General features: G+C 40.8%; 1 protein-coding gene across 1 annotated transcript; it reads right to left on the reverse strand.

Moving 5' to 3' along the window:
- Window positions 1–12357: 12357 nt before the first annotated feature.
- On the reverse strand, window positions 12358–12898 carry LOC144998532 (putative histone H2B.1). Its single transcript, XM_078958279.1, has one exon. It carries the CDS (start codon window positions 12877–12879, stop codon window positions 12430–12432), a length of 450 nt encoding a protein of 149 aa, XP_078814405.1. The 5' UTR covers window positions 12880–12898; the 3' UTR covers window positions 12358–12429.
- Between the last annotated feature and the right edge of the window lie 1325 nt (window positions 12899–14223).

The following is a 14223-nucleotide window of genomic DNA, read 5'->3' on the forward strand; positions in this document are numbered from 1 at the left end:
CTTGCATTTATATATGGATTGAGAGGCGTGATCTGATTGGTCAATATTAGTTGTCCCGGATAGTGGTTTGAAAATTGAAATGTTGTAAATTACAAGTTTTCCCTGGATCTAATTCAAAAACGATTGAATTTGGTTTCAATTTGTTTTTTTTAAGACAAAACTATAAATTTGGTCCCTGTGGTTTGCAAAAATCTTTGGATAGGGTCCAAAAAGTTTCCGACTTGCATAAAATGTCCAAAATCAAAGTTTTACTGGGTTTTTAGTCCTAAACTTAGGAAATTTCTGTACTTTTGGTCCATAAAGCACTTGAATTGACTGTTTTGCCCTTTAAATTTCTTTTTTGTATTTTTTATATTTTTCTTTTATAAATATTAATGTAAAAAAAGGAATTAAGTTGGCTCACCCATCTCTCTCTCTCTCTCTCTCTCTCTCTCTCTCTCTCTCTCTCTCTCTCTCTCTACCCACCCCACCGGGGCCCTCCCCTTTCTCTCTCTTCCTCCTCATCCTTCTTCTCCTCATCTTCCTCCTCCCCCTCCTCTCTATCTATTTCTCTCTAAACATAAACACACCTGCAACTCCAAATACACACACACACAAGGAACTCGAACACATACCAACATCAAACTTATCACAAAATCTATAATAAAAATGAAGTGTAAACATTGATTACTATAAAAAAAATAGCTCCAGTCTTTCAAAATTAATATCGATGCTCCATCAAAACTTCATCTCAAATCAGAAACAAAATTATTCAACATACTAATTCAATCAAAAAATCGTTTAACATATTCAACCCACAATAATCCAACACAAATATCATCCTAAAACGGAATCAACTGTCACCTTACCCTTCTCCCGGGCATCTATAACATAGGTGATGTACCCAGCGCAACCCTGCTGAACGTAGCGTCTCGCACTCGCTGCTGAACAAAGGACTGTTCTGCGTTGTGGCCTCTTGCCATGAATCACTAAATCTCCCCCACTGGTAGTGCGAACCCTCACTAACTGAAACTCACAATCAATCACTGCCCCATTGGGGCTCAACCAATCCATACTCACTATAACCTTATTCCCTCGCAGGGGAATAGGAACCAAGTCCACTGAAAATTGTTAATCAAATAACTGCAACGAACACCCCCTATGTACTCTCGCGACCCTGACGGTCATGTCATCTGCTATCTCAACCTCAAGTGGACAATCCATCTCCCCAAGAGCTCTGCTAAACCTCTTGTTAAGCGCAAGTGAAACAAATGATCGGGTAGCCCCTGAATCAAACACAACTGTAGCTGAAATGTCGTTCACTAAGAACGACCCTATATAAAACATATAACCATAAGAAACAATTCATAACGAATAAAGAGATGAAAGTATGATACATACTCGTCACCACATCAGGAGTCGCTCGCACCTCCTCTGCTATCATCTGAAAAACTCTACTCTTCGCCACTGGCGCCTCTGTAATGACCCAATTTTCACGTCCAAAAATTTTGTTTTTAAAACATTACTTTAGAAAACGTTAATAATTAAAAACATTGTTTGATCAACCACATCACATCATAAACCATGTCTAAAATCCAAATCATACAACTAGTCAAAATATCAGAGTATAAATCCTAGGGAAATCTAATAGATGCGGAAACCAGCATGTGTGCATGATGTGCCGCTACCATGCCAGCTCCTTCCCCTTCGATGAAGAGGTACCTGAAACCAAAACTGTAAACTGTAAGCACAAAGCTTAGTGATTTCCCCCATTGTACCACATACCATAGAATCACATAACATACATAAATTGTCAGGCATATCTGGGTGCCCGAACTACCCCTTCGGTCCTCTCGACCGCATACTGCCTAGCATATTTGGGTGCTGGCCTCCCCTTCGGTCCTCTCGACCGGATACTGCCTAGCATATCTGGGTGCTGGCTCCCCTTCGGTCCTCTCAACCGGATACCGGGGACTATTTCACCCCTACTACTACCCCATAACACATATATCACATAGTTTATCTAGCATGGTTGGGCGTGACCGCCCCTTCGGCCCTATCGACTGGTGTTCTGGGGGACTATCTCCCCCTACTATCACTAACACATAAACATATCATAGATAGTAGCAATCCTAGATGAATATCACAAAGACAATCATCTAATCACACATCTCCTACTGGTGGGCCGGCATTGTGGCCTTAGACCCACTGCTACTGGAAGGTAACTCACCTCATAGTAGTTGCTGATCTGGGTGGGAATAGTTTGTCTACTGCCGCTGCTCCGGAAATCCTCCGGCTGAAATTCCCACCAAACACTTAGTCAAATACTGCTAACTGTCCTTTGGGTAAAATGACCATTCTACCCCTGATCATGCCCTAAGTCAAAGTCAGAGTCAACTTTCAGTTGACCCGACTCGCCGAGTTGGCTCGCTAACTCGCCGAGTCCATGTCCAAACGACTAACCTGAATTCTGCTTCTACTCGTCGAGTTAGGCGTTGACTCGACGATTTCTCCTTCCAAACTGATGTTCAAGTCCTTCATCCTACTCGCCGAGTTGTATGAACAACTCGTCGAGTTCATCTTCATCCGATGAACAATTTATACAGTGACTCGCCGAGTTGTATGAACAACTCGCCGAGTTTGTTCTTGATCTAAGGAGATTGCCTTGAACTCGCCGAGTCTGGGCATCGACTCGCCGAGTTCCATTATGGGTGAGTTTTGGCTTCCAACTCACCGAGTCCACCCTGGACTCACTACACAACTCGACACAGCTAAAAGGGGACAATCTCGGAGACTCGCGACCAGACTCGCCGAGTCTGATGAGCGACTCGTCGAGTCTGCTTCATGCAAGAGCCATAAACGCGATTTTGCTCGAATCCAGTTCATGTCATTCGTAGATCTGGGCTCCTAGAGCATGAATAACACGTAAAGTTTCCAACTTTACATGTAAATATCCATCTATGAGGGTTTTAGGGTTCAAAATGCACCAAAAGAGTAGATATAAGGTTTTCATGCAACATGGGTCCATAAAGGCAGTAGATCTGAGCTCCTGGAGCTCAACCATGCCTAGATCTAGAGGTTACTCAGCTTATTACGAACCCCCACACATACACAAGCTTGGAAATGGTTCAAGAAAGACTGTAATGGAGCTATAAGGGACTATAAGCATGAAATCAAGGGGGAAATTGAGTCATACCTTAGGGAACACACTGAGAAAGCTCAAAGATGCTTGACATCCTCTTCTTCTTCTTCTTGATCTACTCCTTTTCCCACTCCAAAACTTCAAGAGAGCACACCAAATGCTTCAAACTCACAAGGAAACAACTCTTGAATAAGGTATAGAGCTCTGAGGGTGAATGGGGGCGAGATTGGGGCAGAATGAGAGTTTAAATAGGGTGCAAACCCTTGAAACTTAGGGTTTCATCCAACAGCGGTGACTCGCCGAGTCCAGGATATGGACTCGCCGAGTCGCCAACTTATAATGTGTCCCGGGTCCCGGCTTTACTCGGCGAGTCGAACCTATGACTCGCCGAGTCCAAGGCTAAAAATGGAAAACACTCAAATAAGATTTACATACCAGGAACCAGGTGCTACAGCCTCACTCCGGCCCTGACGGCCGACTGTAATCCTCAATGTTGCAGGGGCAGGTGCTACCACCTTCCCTGCTGCTGCCAAACTCAGACACTAAGACTTTTTATGTCCCCTCTGATTGCAATGGAAGAAAATCAGATCAGATGTGGTGGTGGTGGTGGTAGTTGTACAATTTCTACTCATATGCCCAGTCTGGCCGCACTTGTAGAAACCGACACTACCTGCCTTGCACGCCCTATCGTGAAATCTCCCATACTTTCCACACCGATTGTGGCTTTGTTGTCCTCTAGATCTGTGATCTGATACCTTGGTCTTTTTTCCCGAACTCCCTATGCCAGATGCGGCCTCTGGCTTCCTCTTCTTCTCCATCTCCAAATCTATCTCTCTCTCTCTCACGAGCCCTCGCAATCATATCATCCAGCGTTTTACAGTTGGACCGGCTCACAAACCGGCGGATATCACTCTGAAACATCTCATGATAACAGGCCTTCTTCATTTCCTCATCAGCTGCGTACTGAGGAACGAGAAGAGCCCTCTCCCGGAACTTGGCGGTAATCTCTGCCACTGTCTCTGTAGTCTGGGTGAGATCTTGAAACTCCCTGGCTAGCTATGGCACTTCGATAACCGGTGCAAACTCCGCTCTGAACCTGGTTGTAGAATCATCCCAAGCCATTGCATCAAGTGATGCATCATTCCCGATAACATGCACGATCTCCTCCCACCAATCGCTTGCCCTGTCCTTCATAATACAGGATGCTAGTCTAAACTTATCCCCCTGGGGACATATGATGGTGTGGAATGCGTTGGCAACATCTGCCAACCACCTAGTACTCGCTTTGGGGTCCCACGCCCCATGATAGTCTGGAGCTCCACAAGCTTTGAACTCCCTGAAATTGAGTATGCGCGACCCCATCATGGTCGCCACCTCAGCACGGAATGTGCTTAATCTCTCATCCATCAGCTCCAATACCCTCCTTGATCGAACCAAAGATCACAAGAGTCTACTCAAGTATGATACGAGTAATCTCTAAAGAGAAAAACTCCCTTGTCTGCTCATCTAAATTCTCGGCCCCCGAGCCTGATATTGATCCCTCACTGGCACCTGAACTGCTGCCTGCTGGTCTAGGGCGTAAAACCACCATTCTGAAAACACATCATATCAAACGTTAGAATCACTGATATATCTCGAGGGATCGCTACTACAAGTTTCCTGGTTTAATCTTTGCCTTCCCTGATTCAAGTACGGATCCTCTGCTTTCAGTAGTACGGGCCCATACTACCTTCCACGTCTATCCGTACTTTCCTCAAGATCTGCCTTGACTCCACCGAGTCCTTTTTACTCCTACTGCTCTTTGCTACTCTCATCCTAGGCTGCTACTGAAGGCCTCCTTGTAATGCCAATTAGTCATTACCTGAATACCATCACATGTGACGAGGCTCAGATAATCCTTCGAGTAAAATACTCGTCCCCACTACGGTTAGACTCAAACAGGAGTTGCGCAATAGGGCTAAATCCAGCACTCTGAGATTATTCAACCCCGATCACATGTGACGTGACGTATTCACCTAATGGCTAACTCCCATCACTCAGAGTCCTACAAAGCACAAAGCAAGCAACATTCGGACACAGGAAACTACTCAAGCAAATCTATTATCATATGAGAAACGGTACTAGCATAAAATGTTAAGCTTATACTATCAGGTATAAGCTAAACAGGCTATCCTACTACTGTCTATTCAATACTAGCATGCAATTCTCATCATATAGCAGGTACATAAGGCATCCTCCTAGATCCTTAGTCCTATTCTAGCATGTTGTTCTACTGAAACTGAAACTGATAATCATAACATAAAATTGTACGGGTAATTTGGGAGTACTTACTTGAGCTCGGCTGATCGCATGCACCACACCCTTTTCTCTTTTTAAGAAAACTCTTTTTCTTTCTAAGTTCTTTTTCAAAAAATATTTTCACAAGTGTTTCTCTTTTGAAAATCTTTTACCATTTCCTTAGTTTGAGTTCAGACACACCCGAAAGTGTGCCCGAATCCCTCAAACCAAGGCTCTGATACCAACTTGTAACATCACAAAAATACAACCCAAATTTTTTTTTTAATGTTACTAAAAACCACAACATCAAATTTTATATAATAAAACCATGAACTGTATGTCCCAAAAAGTCGTAATAAATGTATCAAATCAAACTGAAGTCAATATCATCAAAATATCTGAATGAAACTCCCAGGATAAAACTGCAACTGTGGTGGGTGCCATGCTGTCATCCCGAGCTCTTCCCCTTGCTAGCGGAAGTACCTAAAACCAAAACTTAAAACTGTGAGAACGAAGCTTAGTGAGCTCCCCCAAACTACCACATACCATACAATAACATATAAATCACATACTGGGCCTTGTCCACTGCATCAGACCGAAATCCGGAAACTGCATCGGACCGGAGTCCGGAACTAACCAGGTCCTTACCTTCTGCATCGGACCGAAGTTCAGAAACTGTATCAGACCGAAGTACGGAACTAACCAGAGCCTTGCCCTCTGCATCGGACCGAAGTCCGGAAACTGCATCAGCCCGAAGTCTGGAAACTGACTGAACATAACATAGCATAATCATAAATACTAGCATAAACACATATACTGCATACTGCATTGGACCGAAGTCTGGAACACATAACACAATGACATGCTTAAATCACAAAGACATCAAGCACACTGAACTACTGCATCAGACCAAAGTCCGGAACTACTGCTAATTAGACGGGTCGGCATTGTGGCCGTAGACCCGTTCCTACTGGAAGGAAAACTCACCTCAAGGAATTGACTGCTGAAAACCCGAGTGAAAGATCCCTGACTGCTGTCCCGGATGCTCTCCAACTATCGTGAAAAATCAAACACTTAATCAAAATGAGGATCTTTCTATGGGTAAAATGATTATTTTACCCCTGCCATGGTGTGAGTCATAATCATGGCCCAACCCCTTTAATTCTTTCTAAGTTCACCACTGACCATTAAAGGCCCACTAATGGCCCAGTTATTCTAAATTAGGCCTACTTCTCATATGGCCCATCTTAAGCCCAAAATTACCCTTAGCCCATAATATGACTCTTGCTGGCCCACTATGGCTCAAAGTCCAAATTACAACCCACACTGATGCCCAAATACTCAAAGTCCAACTGACAGTGTTACGCGATGCGTACTCCAAAGTATGCTTAGCGTAACTGCTTGATGGCGAGTACGTTGGGCGCACCTACACGTACGCTCATCGTAATACCATGTTAAGTCCTTTCTCTATTAAGTGCTTAATATTCCGAGTCATAAGCTACAAACTTAGATCCAAGTCTTATTCCATGCCTTAAACCATAATGTTGCTTACTTGATGGCTTACATGACTCACACAAGCTCAAAACTCTAAAAACAATAATCTATTTCCAAGGAAGTGGCTAGATCTCATGCATGGCTTCATGAAAGCCTCAAAGATTGAAACTTCATTGCTAAGAATGTGTTCTGAGCCTCAAGGATGGCAACCCAAGCTCTAAAACGGATTCACAAGGTCAAGGTCCAACCTTTGGACCTAAAGAGGTCCAAAACTTCCATAACCCTAGATCTAGAACATGAGGAAGAAAGTTCAATGCTTTATACCTTCCTTTGATGAAAAAGAGTGAGATTAGTCCAAATCTCTGAGCTCAAGCTTCTTCTCCAGCCTTTCCCTTCCTTCTCCACAACTTTCTTTCACTAAAAGCACTCACAAAAGCAACTTCACACAAAGGAGAGGGTAAGATCGAGTTTGGGTTTTCTTGTGAGTGAGGAGGCTAATAAGAAACAAGGGAGGGAGGCTATAATGGGGTTTATATACCCTAAAATTAGGGTTTAGTGTTTGATTGCGTACGTTGGGCGTACCTTATGGTACGCTGCACGTACGCCTCTCATAACCCGCACATCCATTGACATTACACCCCACGTACGATGGGTTTACGCCCCACGTACGACTTATGGGCAGCCTACATCTCGGCCCAAGAGTCTAAGGGTCCAATCCAAGATGTCAAATCCAAACATATTCCAACTATAACTTAAGAAAATTAATTAATTAAGACCTCCAAATTCGATCGTTACATCCTTTCTCTTATATTGATTTTCTTTCCTTCCTTCTCTTCTAGAATTTCCAAGCAGAAATGGGGTGTTACAAAAGTGGTGTTATTGAAGTGGACATTACTACAAATGCTTGTGGCATTTACCAAGCAAGACACGATAAACATTTTTGAAAATGAGTATTTTGAACTAGTTGTGCACAAAAAATCAAAATGGCTTTGTCTTAAATCGGTGTACGAATTTACAGGTGCAATTTCAAGAAAAAGCAAATCGACTTTGAAAAATCACAGCCAATCATCTGACGGCCATGTCGGGTCCGACCTTAAAAACACGAACCCATATGAAGTCTCACCTCGTCCTATGGGACAAGATAATGTAGAAAAGAAACTTAAAGGTGTTAGCTATTCTTGTTATATTGACGCAACAAGTGAGCAACTCCAATGTGGGACATCAAAATCGACAAATTTTTGGAGAGGGATGAAATCAAACAAAAATCTGAAGGACTAAAATTCTTCTTGCAATACGATAGTAAGTTGTTCGAGTTTAGTTGTCAGATTGTGGAATGCGAAGGCAGATCTTGACCAAAAAATTAACTAGGATAAGAATGTTTGAAGTTATTTATTAAGTTTATGTTGAAGTCATATATGTTTTAGGTCTAGTATTGAGTTATGTTTTATAATTTAGTTCAAGTCATTTATGTTGTAGGTCAAGTATTTTAATATTATTATGTTTGTGTTTTTAAAAGTTAGTAGTTGTTAAAAACTAATATTTTTTAACAAAAAAACAATTTAAAAAGTAAATACTCCTTTAAAATAATTAATATTTGTTTAACAAAATTCATAATTGTTAAAAAATTAAACAAAATAATAAAAAAACGATGTGACATTTTAAGGCACACTACTACTCATTATCATGATGTTGGGCTTAGTTTGCATGCAAAAAGTTGATGGGGCAACATAACAGCCTCCTTCGAAAAAAGTCTTTACCAAAAACCTTTTAGGACGGTAGGTATGATACTACACATTTGTATTGCCACATCAATTTTATTATCACCCTGCAAAATTTGTAGGTATCATATGATCACACTTTACCACACTTTTATTTTATTTTTATTTTTTTAATTGAATTAGATATAATATAATAAAAACAAAAACACTTCATTAATTTAATCGAAATGATTCCATTCTTAAAAAACAACAAATGCGACTTTTTGTGAGGGGAACGTATTCAGGAAGAAGGGGGGGGGGGGGGGGGGGGGGGGGGAATTTGAAATGTTGTTTGACTAAGAGGTTGCATCATGTAAAATTCTTATGACATTTGTTGACAGGAAAATGTTGGGGTTGGGTTTTGCGTCGGGGCGAAATCGAAGAGGAATCCATTTGTGGTAAGTAAACTGATGACTCAATCGAACGAACATTTGCACACGATTTACTACGAGTGATAATTTGGTATGTCATTTGGCTAAGAGGTTGCATAATGTAAAATGTAACAACCCAAAAATCATGGCCACAAATTTCGTTTTTAATTTAATAATAAAACCACAAGTGCCAACTATTCATTCAAAACATACATCAGAGTATCATGTATAGAACATTATTTTATTTTATCAGAGTAAACATCCCAGGCTAAAACTCCTTTGGTGTGTGTGCCATGAGATCACCCCTAGCTCTTCCCTCCGCTACCGGAAGCACATGAAACCAAAACTGAAAATCGTAAGCACAAAGCTTAGTGAGTTCCCCAACCTACCACATACATAACCACATACTGCCCCCCGTCCGTTGCATCGAGACTTACCCGACATCGGACTAGCTCCGACATCGGGCCCCGCCCAGCATCAGGACTCGCCTGGCATCGAGCCCCACTCGGTATACAAATCTGTTTCTCTTAGGCCCCTCCTGTCTCTGGGCCTCACCCACTAAACGCATACAAACATATAACATAACACATAACAAGTAGCTAATATACTCTACCATACTCCTGATCTAAGGCCTTGCCTAACTAGGGCCTCACCCGTGTCCTTTTACTGACGAGTCATGAAACCCCGTCCATGCTCCTGCTGATAGTGAGATACGGGCCCCCGCCCACACTCACCCCTCTCCTATCTCGGGCCTCGCCCCTGCTCCGCTACTAATGAGATACAGAACCCCGTCCATACTCTACTAATGGTGAGATACAGGACCTTGCCCACCCTCACCTCCCTACCAGGCATATACGAGTATCACACAGACAACAAGTATAAACTATCATACAAACATTCCTCGGGCACCCGCCTGGCATCGGACCTTGATCCGGAATCACATACTATCATACAGTGCCTAGGGCTAACCCCCGAGTCTTCCTACTCATAAACTATATGGGCCGACATTGTGGCCTTAGACTCATTCACACAGTAAGGAGACTCACTCGCACTACTGAACCCTACTGATACTCCTCTGGTTGCTGATTGACAAATTCCTGAACTACTGACCCTTCGGCTTCCCAAACTACCAATACCAAACACCACTTAGTTAAATATCTTAATCCTTCTTAGGGTAAAATGACCATTCGACCCCTAGTCCAACTTGGTCCATATCTAAGGCCCAAACTAAGACCCAATACTAGGTAAGCTTCCCAAGCCCACTAGTGGCCCACTAATTGCTTTGCTAAATCAGGCCTAATCCCTCTAATGGGCCTTACCCTAAGCCCAAGTATCATTTTGGCCCACATCATCTAACTTCTGCTGGCCCACTGAGGCCCAAAGTCCAAATCATGGCCCAATAATTCGAAGCCCAAACTGATAGAGTACGCCGGGCGTACCTCCACGTACGCTAAGCGTACTAGGTAAGTGGTGAGTACGTTGGGCGTACTTACACGTACGCTCAGCGTAACCCCCTGTTAAGTCCATTTCTCATTACGAGCTTTATACTCCACTTCAGAGGCTACAAACATAGATCCTGGTCCTTTTCCATGTCTTAATCCATAAAGTCACTGACTTTGTGACTTAACTTGGCCTAATCAAGCCTAAAATCCCAAAATGAGATTCTTCTTCCATGAAGAGGGCTAGATCTCATGCATGAACCCATTAAGACGTCCAAGATGGAGACTTTACTGCTTATGGGACCTTTTTAGCTCTAAAGGTGGCAACCCTAAGATCAAACACTAGGTTTCATAAAAAAGGTCCATTCTTTGGACCTAAAATGGTCCAAATCTCCATAAACCTAGATCTAAACTTCTATAAGGAAAGTTGGAAGCTTTATACCTTTTGGGGTTTGTAAATGAGCTGGAGAACTTGGATCCAAAAGCTCTTCCTTGATCAATGAGACTCCAAGATGATCACACCTCTCCAAGAACACTAAAATGCACTAAAAATGGCCTTACAAGCTCCAACAACACTCAAGAGGGTTTAGGGTTTCGTAGCAGCTCTTTAGGGTGAAATTGAGGCTGAATCTTGAGGATATAATGTTCCTTAAATCGTGGCACACCCTAAATTTAGGGGTTTTGGACTCTGGACGTACGCCAAAAAGCAACCGCGACCATTTCCCTTTTACGCAGGGTGTAACCCAGCTTATGCAGGGCATACCCACGTGTCTTCCACTTTGCATGCATGGTCCTTCTTTGCCAACTTTTTCATTAATGGGCCATTAATGTCAATAACTTCAAAATGCTATAACCCCTTCGTTCTAAGTTCGTTTCCGACGAACTTTATATCCACGAAAAGGTGACGAGAAGTCCTTCTCTTCTAGTGGCACATCTCAACCCAAAAATTCTCAAATAAAAACTTTAAGACCCATAAAAGACTGAAACACCCCCATCCTTGGGCTCTGGAATCCAATAACGGATACTTTCAGAACAGAGTGTTACATAAAATTATCGTGCTATTTTTTGATAGTAAAATGTTGGGTTTGGGTTTTGTGTCGGGGCGAAATCGAAGACGAATCCGTTTGTGGTATGTAAATTGATGACTCAATCGAACGAATATTTGCACATGATTTACTACGAGCGGTAAATTGAGGGTTGTTTATATTCATTTTTGAAAAGCAAAGGTTTCAAATTTTGTATAAATTGAAAATGGATTGTGTCTGAAAAATAGATGTTACCGATGTTAGTCATGTCACACCGGAACACCAAGCAAAACGACCTCGAGATGTGCAAGTCTTGTGGAACTATGAATTGCTAAATTTGATGTTCGACACACTCAAACAAAAAAAAAACAGATTGGTTCTCAAATAGTACCAAACAAAAGCAAAAGGGCACCCTAAAATTGCAACCGATGAGAAAGAATAAATATGTTAATGGCCAAGGGGCAAATTAAAACGATCTGTTGCGATAAAATTGGATAGAAGAATTTGATTTTACACAAAATCCAAAAACCTTCAAAAACCATTTCAATGAAAAAAAAACAACCTAACAATATATAAATTGTTTCCATTAAAATAAGATATACAGATTTGCCTAAAGCATTTGCAAATTGCAACTACACGTTTAAGTCGTCACCACTGAGTACTCTATGTAGAGACCTAATCAACAGCACTCAACCATTTCATAAGGGCATAAGGAACCATCAACAATCATATACAAGTTCACCAACTAATTCACATCCAACCAGAAGATTTATAAGAAACTTAAACATGGAAAATGACGTTATGGATACCTAATTATAAAAACCAAAACTTCTCAAATAGATTCAACTGTTTGACAACAAAATATAACCAATTCATAATCTGATACCCACCTAATTCATCGAGAAAGATGAAATTTTATAATGAGTAAGCCATAAACCCCCAAATCTAAGAACTAGTAAATTTGGTAACAGCCTTCGTCCCTTCCGAGACAACATGCTTTGCCAACTCCCCTGGAAAAACCAACCTCACCGCTGTCTGAATCTCCCTTGACGTAATTGTAGGCTTCTTGTTGTACCTCGCAAGCTTCGATGATTCTGAAGCAAGCTTCTCAAAGATGTCATTAATGAAGGAATTCATTATACCCATTGCCTTGCTTGAGATCCCGATATCAGGATGAACCTGCTTCAACAATTTAAAGATGTAGATCTTGTATGTCTCCACGTTCTTCTTGCTTCTCTTCTTCTTCTTCTTGTCGGCGGCACCGGCGCCAGATTCCTTGGGAAGCTTCTTCCCGGCCTTTGGTTTTTTCTCGGCGGGGGCTTTTTCAGTGACGACGACTTTCTTCTCCTCCGCGAGCTTCTTCTCAGCTGGCTTCTTCTCTGCTTTTGGCCCCATTGAAGGTATTTGAATTTTAGAGAAAAAGAGACTGATTTTCTAGAGAGAGAAAGATTGTTGTTTGTGGGATGTGATGGTATGAACGGAGGTTGGCATTATATATGAACTGAGATGTGTGATCTGATTGGTTGATTTTAATTGACACGGATCGCGAGTAGTTGGCATCTGATTGGTTGATTTTATTAGGGAGAAATAAGTCATTGCACATATTTGTTTCCCTTAGAGATAAATAATATACATGATAAAATAAATATCAATGAAGTTTAAAAAACATGATCATTAATCATATATTTACAAAATTACCAATCACAATTGTGAGATCGAAATAAAAACCAAAGTCAAATCAATTTGAATTCTTCCAAAATTATGTGCATAATGATTTTTTTATGTGTGATTATAGAACTTAAATATAAAAAATACATATAAAATACAATGTTGATGAGTATTTATAAAGAACAAAATCATTGATTATGATATATTTTTAACTACTATAATGAACTTTAATTTAATAATAATAACAATAATAATAATAATAATAATAATAATAATAATAATAATAATATAAAAATTAAATAAAAAACAGTAATAATATGTTATGCGGCATGAATGATAGAATAAAACGGATGAGAAAAAAGGAATAAATAAGTTTGTGCTTGATTTTTGGGAAACAATGAAAAATTAATCAATAAAAATATCTTAAAAATCATATAAGGTGTTTATATGGAAAAATATGATGTTTTAACTCTTATTTTTATATTTTAATTGAAATTGAGATGAATCTTTTTGAATTTAAGTTTTCGATGTGACTCTAGCATTAATTATGATTAATATGATGGGATAATGTCACTGTAGCACATGGAACTTTTAACATTTGGCTAATTTGGTCCTTAAAGTTTTTTTTAGTACATTAGACCATTAAACTCGTAATTGACCTTTCAATTACACCATTTTAGAAGGTTTCTCGGTTACAATGCTTATGTGGCACACTGATGTGTCCAATAAGCTTACGTGGTCCAGTTGTCGATACAGGCTTATTAATTGAAACCCTCATTCATACCTCCTTTCAATCTTTACTTACCCTTCTCTGAAAAGTCAAAGACTTCTCCCTCCCCGACTATTTCCATCCTGAAGAAGAATGTCTTCGAGCTCATCGACGTCAAGGAATTAGTTACAAGTCACTCATGTTCAGTCGCAAGAAGGGGTAAAAGTTTGTGATTGTGGCGTTCCAGCTAAAGAACGAACTTGTTGGAAGATAACAAACCCTGGGAGGCGATTCTGGAATTGTCAAAACAGTATGGTAGGTCCTGATTCTCTTGATTTTGATAATTTAGTATTTTATGGTTT

Source organism: Lactuca saligna, chromosome 1, assembly GCF_052625555.1.
Source record: "Lactuca saligna cultivar CGN05327 chromosome 1, ASM5262555v1, whole genome shotgun sequence".
In the NCBI taxonomy this organism is placed as follows: Eukaryota; Viridiplantae; Streptophyta; class Magnoliopsida; order Asterales; family Asteraceae; genus Lactuca; species Lactuca saligna.